The 21,056-nt window shown below is 36.3% G+C and overlaps 2 protein-coding genes across 3 annotated transcripts in view; both read left to right on the top strand.

Moving 5' to 3' along the window:
* The window catches only part of LOC139755360 (protein DOP1A), an 83,955-nt gene extending 67,484 nt beyond the window's left edge, over nt 1–16,471 (top strand). For both annotated transcript variants that reach the window (XM_071673538.1, XM_071673537.1), the window contains one exon: nt 3,402–16,471. In XM_071673538.1, the coding sequence (XP_071529639.1) occupies nt 3,402–3,704 (303 nt within the window). In that variant the 3' untranslated portion in view covers nt 3,705–16,471. The remainder of the gene's footprint in view (nt 1–3,401) is intronic.
* Nucleotides 16,472–18,418: 1,947 nt separating this feature from the next.
* The window catches only part of LOC139755357 (protein phosphatase PTC7 homolog), a 188,391-nt gene continuing 185,753 nt past the window's right edge, over nt 18,419–21,056 (top strand). The window contains exon 1 of the mRNA XM_071673529.1: nt 18,419–18,821. Coding sequence (XP_071529630.1) covers nt 18,512–18,821 — 310 coding nt within the window. The 5' untranslated portion in view covers nt 18,419–18,511. The remainder of the gene's footprint in view (nt 18,822–21,056) is intronic.

Genomic DNA, 21,056 nt, shown 5'->3' with positions numbered 1-21,056 from the left:
GTGTGGACGTATGTATATACATGTGTATGGGGGTGGGTTGGGCCATTTCTTTCGTCTGTTTCCTTGCGATACCTCGCAAACGCGGGAGACAGCAACAAAGCAAAAAAAAAAAATATATATATATATATATATAGGGGATATTGTATAAAGAATACTTCCCATGTATCCCCTGCGTGTCGTAGAAGGTGACTAAAAGGGGAGGGAGCAGGGGGCTCGAAATCCTCCCCTCTCATTTTTTTTTAATTTTCCAAAAGAAGTAACAGAGAAGGGGGCCAGATGAGGATATGCCCTCAAAGGCGCAGTCCTGTGTTCTTAACGCTACCTCGCTAGTGCGGGAAATGGCAAATAGTATGAAGAATGGCCCGTAGTTTACATTCTCAATTTGATGGACTTTCGGCATTAACAGACACCCCCTTCCCCCGATTAATCCATTAAATTGAGGGTTTACTGTATATACTTATGTACATATTCATTCTTGCTCACCTTCATCCATTCCTGGCACCACCCTGCCCCATAGGAAACAGCATTATCACCCCCTGTGTCAGCAAGGTAAAGCCAGGAAACAGAGGAAGAAAGGCCACATCCACTCACATCCATACATAAGCTGTCATATGTAATGCACCAAAGCCCCAGCTCCCTTTCCACATCCAGGCTCCACTAACCTTTCCTTGCTTTACCCCAGATATTTCACATGCCCAGGTTCAGTCTATTGATGACACATTGACCTGAGTATACCACATCGTTTTAATTCACTCTATTACACCCTTTCACCCTCCTGCATGTTCAGACCCCGATTGCTCAAAACCATTTTCATTCCATCCTTTCACCTCATTAGTTTCCCAGTCCTCCTTGTTCCCTCAGTCTCCCAGTTCTCCTTGTTCTCTCCACTTCTGACACATACACACTTGTATATAAAGTTAAGTGTTCAAACTACAGAGGCATAAGTTTGTTGAGTATTCCTGGGGAGTTATATAGGAGGGTATTGATTGAGAGGATGAAGGCATGTACAGAGGATCAGATTGGGGAGGAGCAGTGTGGTTTCAGAAGTGGTTGAGGATGTGTGGATCAGGTGTTTGCTTTGAAGAATGTGTGCCAGAAGTTCTTAGAAAAATAAATGGATTTGTATGTAGCGTGCCTTCATCCATTCCCAGCACCACCGTGCCCAACAGGATCAGCATTGTCACCCCCTGCATCAGCAAGGTAGTGCCAGGAAAACAGATGAAAAATGTTACATTTGTTCACACTCAGTCTCTATCTATTATGTGTAATGCACCAAAACCACAGCTTCCTATCCACATATAGGCTCGACAGACCTATCGATGGTTTACCCCAGATGTTTCACATGCCCTAGTTCAGTTCATTGACAGCACATTCACCCTAGTATACGACATTGTTCCAGTTCACTCTATTCCCTGCATACCTCTTACCCTCCTGTATTTTCAGGCCCCCAGTTGCTCAAAATCTCTTTCACTCTATCCTTCCACTTCCATCTCCCGCTTCTCCTTGTTCCCTCCACCTGTGACACGTATATCCTCTTTGCCAACCTTTCACTGTGACACGTATATCCTCTTTGCCAACCTTTCCTCACTCATTCGTTCCAAATGTCCAAACCATTTCAACACAACCTCTTCTGCTCTCTCAACCACACTCTTTTTATTACCACACTGCTCTTTTACCCTTTCATTACATTCTCAATCAAACCACCTCACACCACATATTGTTCTCAAACATATCATTTCCAACACATCCTTCTTCCTGTATACAACCCTATCTACAACCTGTGCTTTGCAACCATACAATATTGTTGGAATTACTATTCCTTCAAACATTCCCATTTTTCCTTTCCGAGATAATGTTCTCTCTCTCCATAAATTCTTCATCACTCCCAGAACCGTATGACTCACTTCCACTTCCATGGTTCCATTTCCTGCTAAGTCCACTCCCATTTATTTAAAACACTTCACTTCCTTCAGTCTTTCTTCATCAAACTCACAATCCAACTAACGTGTCCCTCAACCCTGCTGAACCTAATAACCTTGCTCTTATTCACATTTACTCTCATCTTTCTCTTTCCACACACTTTTCCAAACTCAGTCACCAACTTCTGCAGTTTCTCACTTGAATCATTCACCTGTGCTGTATCATCGGCATACAACAGTTGACTCACTTCCCAGGCCCTCTCATCCCCAACAGACTGCATACTCACCTCTCTCTCCGAAACTCTTGGAGTTATCTCCTTAACCACCCTATCCATAAACAAATCAAACAACCATGAGGTCATCACACACCTGCCCCAGACTGATCTTCACTGGGAACCAGTCGCTCTCCTATCTTCCTACTCGTACACATGCCTTACACCCTTGATAAAAACTTCTCTTTGCTTCTAGCAGATTTCCTCCCACACCATATACTCTTGAGACCTTCCACAGAGCATCCCTATCTTTGCTTCTAGCAGCTTACCTCCCACACCATATACTCATAAGACCTTCCACAAAGCATCCCTATCAACCTTATCATATCCCTTCTCCAGATCCATAAATGCCACATACAAATCCATCTCTTTTTTTCTAAGTATTTCTCATACTCATTCTTTAAGTAAACACCTGATCCATACATTCTCTACCACTTCTGAAAGCACACTGCTCCTTCCCAGTCTGATGCTCTGTACAATCCTTCACCCTCTCAATCAATACCCTCCCATACAAACTTTTCCCTCTGTAGCATTAATAGGATGGCCTTGATTAGGGCCTCAGTTGCCCGTGCCTCTCAGCTAGCATAAGAAATGAAATATTAGGTAGGAGTATTAGGCAGGAGCGTTAGGTAGCAGATGCTTTTGAAATGATATAGGAATGTAGGCTCTCTCTTTTATGTTCAAGAATAGTTTTTCCTGTATATAACATGTGTATCACATATAGATTGCATTTGTTGACAACAGATATCTTTGATAATAGAGGAGAAACATCTTTATACATCCATATCCTGTATTACCACTTTCTAAAAGTACGAACTTAGGAAAAAGTTATGGAAGAATTTTTCTCTGAGGCACAATTGTTTGTTCCTGACACTACCTTGCTCGTCAAGGTCCCAGATTACTTCTAACTGCTGCTTCTTATACCATGATTCAGCTTTTTGATAGCATTTTGTTTCTTATGTACCACATTGATTAGTTCATTCTATACACACACATCCCAGTTGAATATTCAGGAATTGATACTCCAATAGATAAGAAAGGAGTATCCTCATAGATTTGTGGGATGTAGATAAGTTTTTTATAGCCAACCTTCTACAAAGCAGAAGATGAGTGGGATATGAATAGATAGTGACCCATTAGGTGAAACTTTCAGTGTTATGTTAAAGGTTGAGTTGAATTGTAATGAATTTCTCTTATTTTGACTTTTTAGCCTGGGAGTAAGAACAACAAAACTCTAGAGCACCGTCCAGGCCAGCTTATGCTTACTGTATCTGGCATATCAACGTTGGTGGATCTCCAACCATTTTTCAATACACTTGTGTCACCAACATTCACTCCTGCAGCAGCCACTATGGGACAGACCTTGACTGGAGGTAACCTGTCATTTCCATCCTCTGTGACATCATCAGGTTCAGGCCAGAGCTCTGCAACACCATCATCAGCTTCTAACACTAATTTTGCTGATATTGAGGCAGTCATTGAGAGAGATTTTCTAGAACCACTACCTTCATAGCATATTTGTATATTTTTATATTTCTGTATATACTGAACTGTGGTTTCATTTGAATTGATATTGCACTAGTTTTACTGAAAACAATGTGCTGTATATATTTGAATTGTTTTAATTGAACTAATACATTGATTAATCAGGACCCAGTTAACTATAAGCATTTTAGTTTGCAGCATATGATGCTGCATGTAATTGTATTATGTATATATCAGTATCAGAGTTAACTTGAATCTTGATAACCATTGTATTAGCATAGAATAGGTCAACTTGACATTAGGGTTTTTATATACTTTGTCAGGATTTAGATTGTGCAATGATAATATGTGTGATAAAGTATCTTTTGGGATCTGTTATTAGTGTAAATATGTAACCCAAGGGCCCCTTTTAAGGGGTTTCTGTAGCATCAAGGCTGGACTGCAATCAGCAGCAGAAAAATGATGGACTCCTGTGGGGGTGAGAAGCTCCTTGACAAGATTGTACTACTTTTCATCCTTTGACGATGATACAACCTTGCCAAACATGAGTTTCCACTCATGGTGTAACCTCATGCAAGAGATTCCAGTAATACCTCTCAGGATCTTTAATAATGCTGATGTGTATTTGATACATTCACATGCTGGCATGCCTTTCATGTGTAGGGTTGGCCCAAGAAATATAAATAGGTGGGGAAATGGCAGTAAGAGGTCATATCATGCAGTGACTTATGTCAATTGCAGTGTGAGATACTGATGGTCTATCAGTATGAGGAATGAACATTTTAGTATTGAAACTCTTTTCATGTACAATAAACTCCAAATGTACCATAACAGATAGGAAAGATCCCTTCAGAAAGGGTGAAAGCTGAGTTTTTATGCAATATCTTTTCATACATTTAGATACTGCCATCATGTACCATACATAACACAGGTAACACAGTTTAACAACAACACAACATAAGGTACTACAATTTTTGTCATTTCAGTTACTACAATAAAAGTTTCACAATATTAGACTGTTAGATATAAGAACTTGGTTTTACTGGACTTCTCAATTTTTTTCTCAGACTTGTTCATTGTTTCTTGCCTTAGAGAGGTAGCATCACAAGCAGACAACAGAGATGTAGAAGAAAATCCTTAACTAATCCTTGACCCCTTCTTCCTTTCCTTCTTGTAGAGATATATCAGTTAAGGAGATGAGAATATCCAGCTTCTTCCTCTCCCTCTGCAGTATGTATGAGGTGTGTGGGTAGTATTCTTTCACCCATAGTCTTAGAAATTTACCCTGTTTATCAGTTCATTTCTGTTAGTACTACACAAATGTAACCTGTTCAGTAACTAACCAGCTTTAGCCTTTTTCATGCATAGTTTGAAGACAGTCTTGTATTTTCCTTTAGTTCCTTGAATACTTGATATTGGTGAAAGAAATAGAAATTACAAAAACAATCAAATAAAGTGTGCCCTTGACTAAGGTAGCTGTAGAAACTGAGGCTCTTAGGGCAATGATATGATTGGAGCATGACTGATAATATTTTTGGTTACCAAGAAAAGTTTTGGACAAAAGTATGTGGAAACTGTACAAAAACTTTGATGTAAGTAAAATGTAAAAATTTGATAAAGTACTACTGAAATTCTTTGGAAGTTTTACATGTCAGAATCTACTGTGTTGCTGTCCTGAGATGTGTGCCCTGTCTCTGTGAGGGTATAACAATGAAATTATCTTCCATTATAGTAGAGCCTGAATACTTGACTGATTTATGTAAAGTTCCTTTGGTAGTTGGAACAATTCATTTAGAATTTCATGATGCCTTTAATGCTTCACCAGCACCTATAGTGTATAAGGGGCAGTATATCATCACCCCTGCATCTGTGCATGTGTGTGTCTCACTGCAATTACTCACGAACAATATGTGACAGAAATTTTATACCTAGACCATGGGTACCCCAAGTGTGGTTGCTAAACTGATTAGGTGTAGGGGCATTAGTTGCATAAAGTTGCATCTGAATTAGGAAAGCTTATTTTTTTTTTTTCAAGTACTATAAAAGTGGAGTGTGGAAGAATGAAGAGTTCAAATCTATGTACTAGGCAAAGGCAGATGTCATGGTATGCAACTTCTTTTTTCCCCATAATGGAATATTCCATGGAACATGGCTGTGAATGGTAGGCAGCTTTGTTACCAGAACATTATGCATGACTGTAGAGGGTGAATATGGGCAAATGTTGCTGTTGCCTGTTTGTGTCTTACACTACCTTGCTAAGGGGAGAGAGGCAATCTGGTATAAAAAAATTCGATGAGACATTAAGCAATGTAAGTGTCTCGTTTGTTTATTCTAATCAAAGAACTAGAACTATACAAACTTGGAGATGATACCCATGATAACGTAGCATAACAGTTTTCATACAGAGCATTGTACAAACTCCCTTCTCCAACTTGTGACTGAGTAAAATTGCAAGGCTGATGAATTTCTCACTTAGTTTTTAAAGTTGACATATTCTCCTGTTTGATAAACTTTCATGGTGAGTAGTATCCTTCCCTTGGTTTATCACGGTCACTTTGTTACTGTGGAATGCAGTGGAACTTACCACTCACCAGGACAGTTTGTCAAATAGGGAACTGTCAGATCACAATCCTTACACTGCCATTGATTTTATTTGCAACCACAGGGTCTGCTCTGTACAGACCAGAACTAATTTTATGGTGGTATACAGGAGGCAGCATGCTGTCAATGGATTGAAGCAGGGCATATGAAGCAGCTGGAGGAACCAAAGAAAGGGTGTGAGGCCAGGTTGTGGATAGGGAAATGAGGTTTCGATGCATTACACATGAGAATCCATGTGAGTGAGTAAAGCCTTTTGTTGTGTGTTTCTAGCAGTACCTTGGTAATATGGGAAACAGCAGACAAGTATGAAAGGAAGAAAGAAAAGTTAACACCATGTCTAATAGTATGTTTCTTGCACCAGTAAGTGGCATTATATCAGTTGTAACTTTAATATTAATTCTGATGTATATAGGGTAGACCCTACATTGCTGAAAGGTTTGTGATAATGTTAAGGTTGTGACCTGACATTTCCCCATGTTTGACAAATTGTAGTGGATGGAACCTTCTCCCTGGGTTCTACATTCTCTTTGGCCAATGCATTCCCTAGTCAGGAGTGACCCAACCAGAAAACACAATAACCCAAGGAAACATTACTTTCCATCATGAAAGTTCATCAAGCAGAGGAAGTTATCTGCTTCTAAAGTTTTGTGTAAAATTTGCTTACTTGGCATCTCTGCTCTGCAAATAGCCAGCTGATGTTGAGAGCTCGTAAGATGATTTGTAGGCAATGTATTATTCAGTTGATTGTATATTTTGCACTACTACTAGCTGTTTTTAATATGAATTCTACTCTATCCACTGAGCTGTGTCCATTTCCAAAGCAGTGATACTATATTGCATCTAGAGCTGCTGTTAGCCAGTTATAGTGATTGCTTGGCAGTATTGTATGTCATGATGATTTATCTTTTATCAAAGTTAGACTGATTATGAATGATTTAACTATAAATGAGGATTCAGTGACCAGGGTTCATTCTGGATAAGTCTAGTAATGTGAAATTTGATCATAAGTAATTTAACTGACAATACATAATAATTTTTAGATTTGATATAACATGACATGATATATAAAACACACATCTAGTAAGTACCATGTAACCTTATATATAATTAAAAAAAATCAGTAGGGTCAGCAGACTATTAACAAAAGAAGGGACCATACACATAAATATGATGGGGTAAGTTTGTCAACTTCTACTAGGAAAAAGGACAGAAACAAAGTTGTATGGTCACTCCCAGATTTCTTTGTTTCTCTCTTTCTTTGTATATTTACTTTATATTTTTGTATTTCATAAATGATTTATTGTAATTATATAGGATATAGAGTATTTATTGCAATAATCTAACATAGAAAAAATAATTACTTTGTAGTATGTACTTATTTAAGAATGATGTGTTGTTTATGTTTTATGTTTCCCAGAATGATTCATATCACATGTTTATGTGTGAACATCTCTTTAAACAGTTAACTGTGAAAACCTTTTTCCTTGGCAGGCTTCATTTAGTGTGAGAAAACTTAGAAAGCATATTTCTTCATTGGGATATATTTTGTCAATTTTCCTCTTCCCTGGGAGTCCCCTCCTTTTTGTTGCTGGGATAAGCTGTCTTGCTTGCACCACAACTATCCAGAACACCTTAGTTCTTCCCTGTACATGAACTCCCAGAGCAGCAACGCAAGCATGCCATTGAAAAATCATAAGGTTGTTATTGCTAGAGCTATAGTAGATGTATGAATGACCACATCAGAGAGCTGCACTATAGGCCTGTAATTATGGTTGTAAAATATATGTAAGTGAATGAATATTTGTAAACAAGTATTCTACTAAACCACTAAGCTTGGTATTTCATATCAAATGTATGTTGCTTCACACTGCATGTGATTATTAGAATAACTTCATTGTATTAGAAAGACCCCATTCCAGGTAAGAACCACTGTAATTCACTAAGAGACCTGAAAGTTTCAAAGATTAACATGTAAGGAATTTTAGAAAGGAGTGATAAACAGTGAAATGGAGTTTTCTTACTGGAAAAGCCATTCTTTCTTTTGGCTCTCTTCATTGTTTGCCTTCTCAGTTCCTTTCCGTTTGCATTTAATCCTCATTCTGCCCATGATGTATGCATTGGCAATGAGTGGATTCTACATTCATAATCAGGAGGGATGGTAGGGGCTACCTCAGTCCAGGTCAAACCTACATAAATTCTTGGGGAATATTTAGTGAGGAGTCCTTTGGTGCTGCAGACAGCCTTAACAAGCAAGATAACTGATCCAAGCAATAGAAAGTGGGGACAATGGCCACCAAAAGAAGGTTCCAGGTTTCAAAACTTTAATAAGCATCAGCTACAAACTCTGGAACTTTTGAATTGATTTGCACATTCTGTTAAACTGATTTTTGCTTTGTTAGTGCTTTAATGTACTTGAATTGTTTTACTGTGAGTGGTTTTCTTTATCTTAACTCAGTAGTAAATAGAGAAATAAGAAAACAACTGAGATGGACATAGTAGAGAGAAATTCTGTGTATTGTCTTCAAAGCTACTCTTGAAATTTTCCTGCACAGCAAAGCAGAATAGCTTCATATAATATGGAAGTCCATAGAGAAGATAATCATGGATTTTTTTAGTTATAAATGAAAGTTTTTGCACAAATGGAATAATTTGGTATTGATCGTAACATGAACAACTTTGAGATGCTACAAGATGGCAGTTTGTTAGACCTTAAATGGCAAATATAATACCACTACCTTCACTTTTCATGATCATTAATGTGGTGTTGAACAAAATTTATGGTATCATATAAACCTCACTGAATGTAGAATGATCCTGCAATGAGTTCTAGATAAATTAAGTGTGAAAGACCCACCATGTCTTTCACAAGAAGTAATGTTTAATATTAAAATGTTCAACTGCTTTCACAGTTTAAACTTTGCACAATTTATGTTTTTTATTGCTCTTTAGATTTATAAAAGATTTGTTGACAGCATTGTGAGATGCTGACTTCTTGAATTATTTAGATTATGTTCCCTGTTAATGTAAAACATATTGTTGCTTACTTTATTTCTTTTCAACATGTGTTGTGTTTCCATATAGTATAATTTCACTGATGCATAACCACAGAATGTCTAGAGTCATCAGTATGAAGAAAATTGTTGAAGGAAAGTGCCAGAAGACAGCAAGTTAGTAGTTCTGTTACTTATGATCTATAAGGAATATTTCTAGAGGGCCTTGCCATTCCTTCCATACTCCTCTCCGAAGGAAGACTTTCAGTCTATCTAAATTCAACTCTACTGCCCATTTAAGATAGCTTCCTTATAAAATAGTTCTTTTCCAGTGAGGGTTGACTGCAGAACCCCTGGCATTTTTGGAAGATCTCCTAATGAATGAAACTAGTATTATATGAAAAAAAGAATTTAGACTATTCATTTCTCATGAAGACATATTTTATTGTGTTGCCTCTGTAACATGGCCAGTACATCGGGGTTGCTTTGTTCATCATTATACCTTGGTTTAGTTAAGAAGCATTTAAGATGCATTTTGTCCACAAACATACATTCTTTTCATGATACCACTTCACAACACAACTCCCACAGCTCATTCTTCATACCTCTAGATTTTCTTTTGGTGACCACTATGCACAAGCCTCGCCTTTTGGCTAAATGGTAAGAGCAGTGGATAGAGGTAGTAGGTAGAAACATTTAGACAGAAGTAGGTAGGAACATTAGGCAGGAGCATTAGGTAGTCTAGTTAGTAGGAACATTAGATAAGAGTCTCTGCAAACACTGCACTATAGTTGCCCTTTGCCAATGGCCTGTTAAGGATGAAGCACTAAAGGCTAATAAACATTACTGGAGTTCGCTAGTTATGGAGACTCTATTGCTGTCACCTCCCCATTGAATGAGTTCTGGGTGGGAATGGATGTCAGAGGTAGATATAGATAACATTTAAGTTTAATAGGAAGTTTAAGGTCAGCCATGTTTAATTGTAATGGCATAATTGCCATAACTCTTAATTTGAATTGTGCCAGTTATGACTCATAGAAAGCCTAACCTGGCACTCAACCTAGCTCATAATGTGGTCAAGTCAGTTGCATCATACTGTTTACTTTACAAGTTGTATGTTACCATCTAAGGAATTGATTGACATATGACCCTAAATTGTAGTTTGGATTTTGCATTAGTTATGCCCCATATGAAAATGGTTTACCTGGAACGTAACCAGGCTCATGATTTCAAAGAAATTCCACCTTCAGCTATGGAACTTTTTGATGTTTTTGATATTTTATAAACAGTGATTCCATCCATTCTTGTCTCACTCCAAGTGGCTGTATTGCGGTAATTATAACACAAGGGTTCCTTGGAACTTCATTTTATTTCAGGTTCATAGTAGACCACTTTTTCTCTCTGCTTGTCATCCTTTCATGATTGTTGACCTAGCAGTGAGTCTTCAGAATTGGAAGTAAGCTCAATTATCAAATGATTTTATCCTCAGTCGAACAGTTATTCACTAATTTTAAAAGAATCTTCTGTATGCACTTTTACTATCAGGCTTAGTTTGACAGAATTACCCAAAAGTTGTCCCCATGTCATGTTTTGCCATGTGAAGCAGCATCTTGTGTATCTTATTTACTGAATTTTTAAAATGCTGTTTACTGTTATGAATATTCAGATTGATTTGTTTATGTATAAAGCTCTCTGAAGGAGAAGCACAATCAACAGATCAGTTTTCATAGTATGCTGATTTGCCAGACAAAAATTATTTTCCCATTTACTCTGGTTATTTATTTATCACCTTCCAATGACTTACCAACCTCATTTTTTTCCCAGGTCAGTGTTTAATTCACAGACATGAACAAGACATTTAGTCTTGTACTTAATTTAAGATAGAGATGTGTGTGTTCCTTAATTTTGATGTAGTTAGTGAGACTTGTTGGAATTTGGAAGCATGATCATAATAGACTTTCAAAGCCATGATACAGATTGCCATCTACATGAGGTGCAAAAGGGGAATATAATACCATCAGAACTTAGGTTTTGGCTTTGGTGTTGTTGTCAGCTCTTTCTCCTTCTCTCTCTTTTTTTTATGATTAATCCCTTAACTCTTGTAGATGGATATTTATGCGAGCTGGGCAACTCCTATAAATGGATATTTATGTTTTGAGGTGTGCTTCCATGTTTCAAGGCTGCCCATCAGTTATGGGTGATTCTGTGGTGGCAGTGCATGATAATTTCTTCCCATAATCAGTTGTTCTTCAGCCAGATTATGTGGATAGTGATTTTGTGGTCTCTGAATCTTAATTCTTGAGAGTTGATTAAGTTGAGGCAGATGAAGGTGTTTCTAGCAAAAGTGGAGGCAGGGCTGCCAGCACCTGCCTGACTACTGACCTTGACAGTATTGCTTGTGACTGATGCAGTTGGTAATTTTAGAAACTTCCACAATATTGCTGTTATGAAGGAAAATTATCTATGGATCAAATTGAATATTACAAGAAAAGTTATACAAGGGAAAATGTGATGGTCATCAGCATTAAGTTTTTCTTTTTCTTTTCTTTTTTGCTTTGTCGCTGTCTCCCGCGTTTGCGAGGTAGCGCAAGGAAACAGACGAAAGAAATGGCCCAACCCACCCCCATACACATGTATATACATACGTCCACACACGCAAATATACATACCTACACAGCTTTCCATGGTTTACCCCAGACGCTTCACATGCCCTGATTCAATCTACTGACAGCACGTCAACCCCAGTATACCACATCGATCCAATTCACTCTATTCCTTGCCCTCCTTTCACCCTCCTGCATGTTCAGGCCCCGATCACACAAAATCTTTTTCACTCCATCTTTCCACCTCCAATTTGGTCTCCCACATACATGGTAGCATCTCGCTCAACACTTAGGCTTATTCCCAAACTTTTTATTTGCATAAATATCTGTAAAACTTATACATTTTTCTGAGTGAAAGCAGTTGATGCAATGCACTTCTGAAGTGATTTTTTCAATATGATATGAATATATTTGAAATTCAACAATAAATACTTTTTTAACTTGAAAAACTGGAAATCTCAAGGTCAGAAAGGAAACCTCAATCTAGAGTTCAGGGGTCAGTTCTAGAAGAGTTTGGCTTGAGCCCATTCTGGTTAGCAGCATATTTGCAAGTTTTTCTTGGCGAGTTGACTGAAGGAATAGATTCTATTTTCTAAGTGACTGTAGGAACAACTTTTTATGGAGGAATGTAGAAATCCAAACCTAATGTTGTCTTAATAACCCTGTGGATTGTAATAGATGCACTTCTATGGCAGCCAACTATTCCGCATTCCAGTAGTAGTAAGAATGTCAGATGCAACCATTACTCATATATGAGCTTAAGAATAAGGGAAATTCATTCCACTGTAATTTGTTGGTTTGTAAACTTTTTTTCTGGGATGTTTCCTTTTCATGTTCCCTTGGGAATCTCATTCATTCTTTGGTCTGAGAGTTATCTTTTTGTACTGTGGAACATCATTTTTTAAGGATCCATAAAGTAATTGTGAAATGTAAAAGTCTCTGTACACAAATTTATTTAGACCTCAGGTTATGCAGTCCTTAGACCTTCAGAATCCTAAGATAGTTACAGTAGAGGAGAGTTATGCCATGCTTAGGTAGATAGATTAACTGTTATTTGTTTTTAAGGCATTTTGGGCACTTTCCCCAGTGACCAAAAGTTTAATGAAAATGTGCAGACATAGCTTTTCTGCTAAAACAGGTTTTGTGCTAAAATTAGGTTATGGCTGTAATATTGACAGAATCTTTAAGGGCCTATATCACCTCATTGATAAAAGCAACAAGAATGAGAAACTTTTTTGATGCTTTTAAAGATGGTTTTATCATTTACCTAAGATGCTCCATACATTTTGATATCCTTAGGTTAGATTTCACCTTCTCATTTACTTATGAGCCATGCCAACTATTTGGCTGGTTTAAGTAAATTTTTTTGCACTTTTGATTTCTAGAAATGTATTGTTCTTATTCTTTTATTTCCATGATTTTCTTTTTAACAAGGTCCTTTTGTATTGAGATTTCATTCCAGTAAATTTTTTTTCTTTATATGTCAAAACTTTATTTGATTATGTAAATTGCACCTGAGACAAGATGTAAAGAAAAAGATAATACTTGACCATGACATTAAGAGTTTATAGGACTGAATAATGCAATATTATAATTGTCGCTCTTTATGTAGGTCAGGGGAAGTAATCACAAAATGCCTGTTTTGAACATTTTTTCTGCTAATTTATAAAGGAAACTGAAGCATTTTCATGTTCTCATGAAGAGATGGAAATGCTTTTGGTAAAGATTCATCAGATCTTAGCTTTATGAGTGGTAGTCTTCAGATCCCCATATTCCCCCTAAAAGGTGCTACTATCCAGTTAAGCTGTGCAGTTTAATTTCATCAACCCATCAGAAAGTAATGATTTAAGAGATTTATTCACAGTTACTACAAAAGAGGAGGGAAAGCATCAGAGGATGGTTTGCTCACCTACTGATATGTTATTTTGACATATGCATGTTTTGAAAACTTCTTATCTTGTTCTGTTCAAGGTGGATTTTTTCAAAGTTTATCAGTTTCAAAGTTTTTCAGATAATGAGAAAACCTTGTTAGATTCTAATTTGAATAGCCTTCATATGGGACCTGCTTTTGTTCATCAAGGGTCTCATGAAGCATTCCAGATGATTAGTTTTTTCTTTAAAACAATATATTTTGTAACCCATGGGGATAAGATTTTTTTTGTGATGGTGTATGTATTGTTGTAGGCTGTTTATGCTAGTCATATCTCATATTACTGAGGCCTATGAATTATCTTGATTATAATCTGACTTGGTTCTTATGTTTTGCTTCATTTGGTGAGGATAGTTCCTCAAAATTATAGAGGATCAAGGGTATGCAACTGATCAATCCCATATAGATGGGTATGGTGTTCAAGATTATAGGTATGCCTTGGTATGTCCATTGTAACAGTTCCCATTATCAAGCATATTGTCTAGTTACACATAAAAGCGTATTATCTGGTTACATGTAACTCATGAATAACATAGGAAGTTGAGAAAAGTTTTTTCTCGATATATCATGTTATTTTCTATTTGTTGGCTCATTATCATTTCCCAAATGACAAAAAGAGGAGCACTTAGTAATCTACACCATTTTACCACATGGTGTAAGTGTGTGGAATGGGCTGTTTAATCAGCAGGTAGTGAAATGTTACCTATATGCAAGAGAATTTGATTTTCTGAAATCATCTCCTTCACTAAAGAGTGACTGATAGGTGCAGAGGCTGCACAGCAGACAACAGTCTAGATCAGGGGTTTTCAATCTTCTTCACTGAAGGTGCTCTAAACTCATTTATCATATTTTGCAGGACCTCTACCCTATGTTTATTGTATTTCATGGCTCTCCTACAGAGGCAGATAATTGGAAGGCATTTGGGACATTTTGCCTGAGCCCTCCATATTAAGGGCCCCTCCACAAAAGTGAGCCTTATTTTGACAAATTTATATCTAGGACCTTCAGGGCTCAAATTTAGAAAGAATGACAATACAAGTTTGAAAAATGATTTTTCGAGTTGATGCTAAGTTTCATAGAAAGCTTTCCCATATCTTTTCTTTTAGCCTTCCTGTTTTGAATTGTGCAAACTAAAATCAACTCTAAGCAAAAGTTGATAAGAACCACCTGAGTTCTATCATGAGACAATCAAAACTAATGAGCCTTTCTATTCTCACCCTCAAACAAGATATATAGTCACTGAACAATGGAATGAGATATTAACGTTTCCAAGTAGTAAAATCTAAAAGATATTTATAAAGTGACTTCACGTCAAGAAAGATCACAGTAAACTGTTACTTTTCTTTTGAAGAATTTAATAAATTTATCCCCTTACCCACAAATTTATTTTTTTGTCAATGTACTGGTTTAACTTTGAAGAAAGATGTATTTTTGGAACTATATCTCTTCCTAAAACTTCTTATCCAGTCATAAGACTCTGGGAAAGGGATTCCCAAAAAGTATTTACCCTGACCCCCCCACATACGTAATCTAGTTTTGCACCCTTGTTCCATATTTATTGGATTACATGCACCCGTCTCATATATATTGTATTACTTGGCACTCCTCTCCCGTATTACATTCCACCAGCTTTATGTACAATTTGTGTTATTTCAGGCTTTTTTTTTTATGTGGTTGGAATATAGGACCATTATTTAATCTATTAGAAAACTATCAGCTTTCTGCTTTAATATGAAAGAAAAAAGTTCACCATAATATGATAATTTATGAGAAGTCTGAAGTACCCTGGTTGTGAATCACTGGTCTAGGTTACATAGAATAAGGAGAAAGAAAACCTTTTTGTGCCTCAAAATAGAATTTTACATTTCATTTGCTTTCTTGTTGAGATTTAGATAGTATTCAGCTTAACAGGTGCCTTATAGATAAAGTTGGTTAATAATGCATAGATTTATTTGGAAGAATATAGTTATAACATGAATTAGAGATATTGCAATTACATTTTTAATAGTGTTTCATGGTGGATGAATGAATGTTTGTCTGTGGAATGATATGCATATAGAGACTGATCAACTTAGTTTTAAATAGTTGTTCATGTGAAAGTCATATTGTATTTTGTTTGAATATCTAGTGCATATAAGAATGTAGTAATGTCTTCTAAAGCACATTTCACCTTCAAAATAGGATTTCAATTCTTCATACGTTTTTGAAATTGAAAGAATCTGTGATTATTGCCACATTTTGTATTTATATGGTACTGTACAATGTATGAGGTTATGAAGTAATTTTGATTATCTTTCCCTTGATTCTGTACTTTTCTTGGCCCTGAGGTAGAAATACTAGAGATAACACATTATTATATCAAGGCTTTTTCAGAGTTTGTTTTTACTAGCTAGCTATTCAGGGTCATTTTCCACAAATGAATAAAATCAACTTTGTAGATTCATACATTCGAGCAGACATAGGCTGTTAATCATGTTGATAGAGCATCTGGTATGAAAAGTTACCATGTTATAGGATATTAGGCAAGTTTTTGTATTTAATTTTGTGGCAAAGTAGTATTTATTTATTACTAGTCATTAAGTAAGGGATTTTATTGGTTGATTCTCTATGTAAATTTATCCATGTCAAGGTTGATTTTATAAGAAATACATTAAAAAAGTGAAACTTGAAAGATTTATATATTACTCCCTTGAATGCAATTACCTTACATACTCGTGTATAGTTCAAGTTTTTAAGAACAGATTTTCAGCAAAACATTGGGGGTTGGCCTATACATGGGTAGTAGTTTTGGTAGGTTGAAATCTGTGCATGATGGGAAGGGCAAGGAGGTGGATTATGAACTTATGAAATTCAATAACTTTATCAAGTTCTTGTGATATTTTTGTTCTCCATCTCAGTACAAAATCTTCTCATAAATTTTGTGCACCAACCATGGCTCGCCTTAAAATCTGTAATGCCTAATTTCCTTGCCAGTTTTAAGGCAAAGCTTGGAATTGATCCTTGGGAAACATCATATCCATTATATATGTTTTTACTGACATACTTTGCAATTTCAGCTCCAAACTACAGCCACTTGTTACACTTTCCTCTGTCAGCACATTTGTCTTTGGACATATGCACAAGTTGTGCAGAGCTTTTATCTGGTCCAAAAAAAAATTTGGATACCTTAAATTTCCTTGCTGCTGCACCGTTGTTAGTCTGTTTAGCATATTCAATCACTTGGTATTTGTTTACAGTCATGTATTTTTAGAAATGAATACTTGTAAATTAAAAGTGCTCTAACATTGTGTTATATACAAACTTGTCATATTTCTGGAAAAATGAGAATCAAAACATTAAGAGTATAAACACAGTTTCAACATACTGTAAATGTAAAGGCTGCTTAAGAAGGGCTGATGGAAAGCCAAAGCCTCGCGACCAATCAGGATCTTTCATATCAGCTAAATGGTACGGGTTTTTAGAAATGTTTTCAGTTTAGAAAAAAAAATCACAAGTATATTTTACTTTAACCATTCCTGAATGAATATATTCTCAGAAATTAATAGTGGTTTTGCTGAAACGTGATGAATTTCAATGTAAAACAGGTTATAATACATGACAAAAACAAGAGACTTTACTTAAACTTCGGATGTTCAAGAGATGTAATTCGTTTTACATAGTTTTCTGTCAAAATACTGTTATATTACAATGATATTCTATTCATAGTGTGCTTGATATATATTCATGGAAATTTAATACTTTTGCTGAAATGAGGCACGTGTTACAGTGGCATAAAACCATGAAAACAAGACTTTCTTTCATTGTTCAAAATACGTTACTGCAATCATTTTTTGAATGATTTTCAGTTAAGAAAAATTGTATTACAATGATATTATATCCTAATTGATTTAAGTAAGTACTTGAATGAAAATATACAACATTTTTGCTGAAACTACCTATGTTTTCGTGCAAAGTGCTGTAATAATAAATGATAAAATTTGCTTTCAGCACTCGGTGTTTCAGGCTCAGTTACCCTCAGTTTATATGATGGTGTGTTTTCATAAAGAGGATTTTCTGAACAGAATTTTATACGCCATAAAATATGGCGCTTTATTACCCTTCTCTCATCTAAAGTCATATTTGCTTCGATCTTACCATTCTGTAAGATGAACATTAATGTCTCTAGGCCATATTTCTATCAGTTGAGTTATTTTTTATTTGTGTCTTTATTAATATTATAATTTCATTAAAGTCTAGCTTAGTGTGTTTGTTACACATTTATTTGTTCATGTGTGGTAGAATCGCTTTAGTAAAGTCTGATTTTTGTGACCAAGTGTTTTGCTTCTAGTTTGCAATTTATGAGATAGATAGATAGAGAGAGAGAGAGAGAGAGAGAGAGAGAGAGAGAGAGAGAGAGAGAGAGAGAGAGAGAGAGAGAGAGAGAGAGAAGCACTGTTTTGGGAGAGTGGGTGGGAGTCTCAAACAGAGAGACCGTAAGTGCTTGAGAGTGTAAAAGTATTCAGGTATTTAAGTTTTTGTTGTCTGGTTTATGTTTTAAAGTTCATAACCATTTTGAATTTGGCGGCGTAGCAGACGACGCGACAGCAGCGCCAGTCAGGTGATGAGCATTGTTTTTGTTAGTGAGCCATGGCGTGTTTTGTCAGTGGTGAGGCAGACTTGTGAGGTGTAGGTTTACGCTAAACGACCATGTGATTGTCCCAGGAATTGAACCATGCAGAGTGTCTTAGCATACGGACGACTTTTCTCTAGAGCCGTCGCAAACGGCATATACACTGTTAGTACAGGAGGCCAGACAGCCACTTCACAGCAGCAGCAACCTCCTCCGTCGTCGTCGACTGCTTCGTCCCCTTCAGGAGCTGAGACTGAGGTTTTCACTTCAGCCGCTGGGAATAAAAAAAAGTTAAGGTTTCTCACAGCCGTCAGTGGTTTCCCCAAGAACAGAACCCTAGAGAAGGTCAGACCTGGGAAATTCGGGGATGACGCTTACTTCGTGGTTAAGCACGCCCAGGGAGATGTTATAGGTGAGTGGATGGACGTGTTTTGCTGGGCGGTCAAAAGCACGTGTCTTAGTCCCATAGTTCATGCCGTCTCGGTCATCTGACGAGTCTCTTACTGTATACTTAGTAGTAATTGAATCAATACAATTGAATGATATTGTGTCAGGTTTATTTAGAATATGACTTGAAATTTGACTTGTAAGCTGTAATTATATGCTTTTTCAAAGGCTAAAGTTGATGGTAATGTATTAGTTTAACTCTTCGTCGCTATTAGAGTTGGATATTAAGTGATTTTGTTCTGGTGTGGCGTTTATAGAATACATTAGACATTGCATAGCACAATTTTGAGCATTTTATCTCATTATACGATTCTTAATAAGGTGATACAAGTGTATCAGGGAGTATGTATGGTTATTTGAAGTGAAGAAAGACAAAACACTTGTCAAAAAATCAGCATAGCCTCTGAAAACTTCGCCTAAACTCTCAGGCAGTTGATATATTTCTTATTGTTAAATATTTTAGTCGATATGTGTTAGTTACACCAGTTAATAAACATAGTGCAAGTGGTGCCAAAATTCAACAAAATGACAGTTTGAGTGGGCATATGATCCCCAGCAGCTACCCTCTTTAATTTTAGTATGTTTTTCCTATCACGTCGGCCATAAGGTTTGGGTTTTATATGCTTTCGTTAATATACATTTGGATTATTGACTTCTACATTGACCCTAGATTTTCCCCGATGTAAGTAACTATACTGTAACTATACCCATATTTAGTATCCAATGAAATATAATGCACCAGATCTTACTCTGCAACTGTTATTGTAGTCAGTCAATATTATGCAAGCATTGCAGAAAAAGCTACTTAATACCTGAAGCTAATAGCAATGCAGAGCTAAACTGAAAAACTATTAAGTCGATTTTTGAGATGCAACTTTAATAACATGTATTCTGTTGTGAGGGTACTGTGAAATGATCATTTGCACATGGTAAATATTTTTAGGCTTTAGGATTGCAATTTGAATGAATTTTACATATCTGACAGCAACAGATAACTCAGAAGTGGGCAGGGCCTTGAAGATTATGGAAATTTTAGGGATAGATTTCATGAGAAAGAATCTGAAATGTCAGTGACTTTGTTATGCAATAATAGTATATATAACAATATGAATATAGTAAGATTGTGGGAGCATTATAAAGGTAAATTTTTTTTACCTATACCATAAAGTAATATGGTGGTTGTGAGGGCTATGAATGTCAGGAAAAATATGGTTTTGATTAATGTGAAAGTACTTGAACACAACAGGAAATAAGCAGAATTTATGAAAACTTCACATAACTTTTCCTAAGATCCAAGAGTTACCTTAATTTTTACTACTCATGGCATAATGTTTCAGTGGTGGTATTGTGTGCTTCTCCCAATATAGTCATCTATGTGTATTTGCAAGAATTTTATCTTATTCTCAATGGAATGCTTATGAAGTATGTAGTTCTCTTCATTCAGTAATTTTTTTCACAAAGTTTCAAAGAAATAGTTCTGATAGCGTGTTCAAGAACTTTCAAATGGAACCTGAAAACATTTTATTCAGAATTCAAACACACATGGCCACAAAGGAAGTGAATAACAGCAGATGTCCTTGATAAAAAGATTTTTGAAATACTGAAAATTAGGGAAACAATGGCAACAAGGGGAAATAAGGTTTGGTTTTCTTAGGTTCAGAATATTTGTAGGAGTTCTCACAAACACTAGATATTTTTACATTTACAAATTTTCTCTGATCTTCATTACTTTCCCCTTTTTTGGGTTAAAGTTGAGGGTTGAAAGAAATTGTTGCAGTGATATCATGTGGTTTTATTGTATTTTCCTTACAGTACAATACTCTGCCTTTGCAAGAGAAAATCATATTTTTGGTACCTCTTAACTCTTTTGGGACTGCACATGTAAATTTTTCCCTGTGAAGGCAATATTTTGTTTATGCCCATTTTTGCTTTTCGAGATAACGTTCTTTCCTTCCACACATTCTTCATTGCTCCCAGAACCTTCACCCCTCCTCTGCCCCGTGTCTCACTTCTGCTTCCGTGGTTCCATTCGCTGCTAAGTCCACTCCCAGATATCTGAAACACCTCACTTCCTCCAATTTTTCTCCATTCAAACTTACATTCCAATTAACATGTCCCTCAGCCTTACTGAACCTAATAACCTTGCTCTTATTCATATTTACTCTCAACTTTCTCCTTTCACACACTTTTCCAAGCTATA

Source organism: Panulirus ornatus, chromosome 19, assembly GCF_036320965.1.
Source record: "Panulirus ornatus isolate Po-2019 chromosome 19, ASM3632096v1, whole genome shotgun sequence".
Classification (NCBI taxonomy): Eukaryota; Metazoa; Arthropoda; class Malacostraca; order Decapoda; family Palinuridae; genus Panulirus; species Panulirus ornatus.
This window is presented reverse-complemented; position numbering and strand designations above follow the sequence as displayed.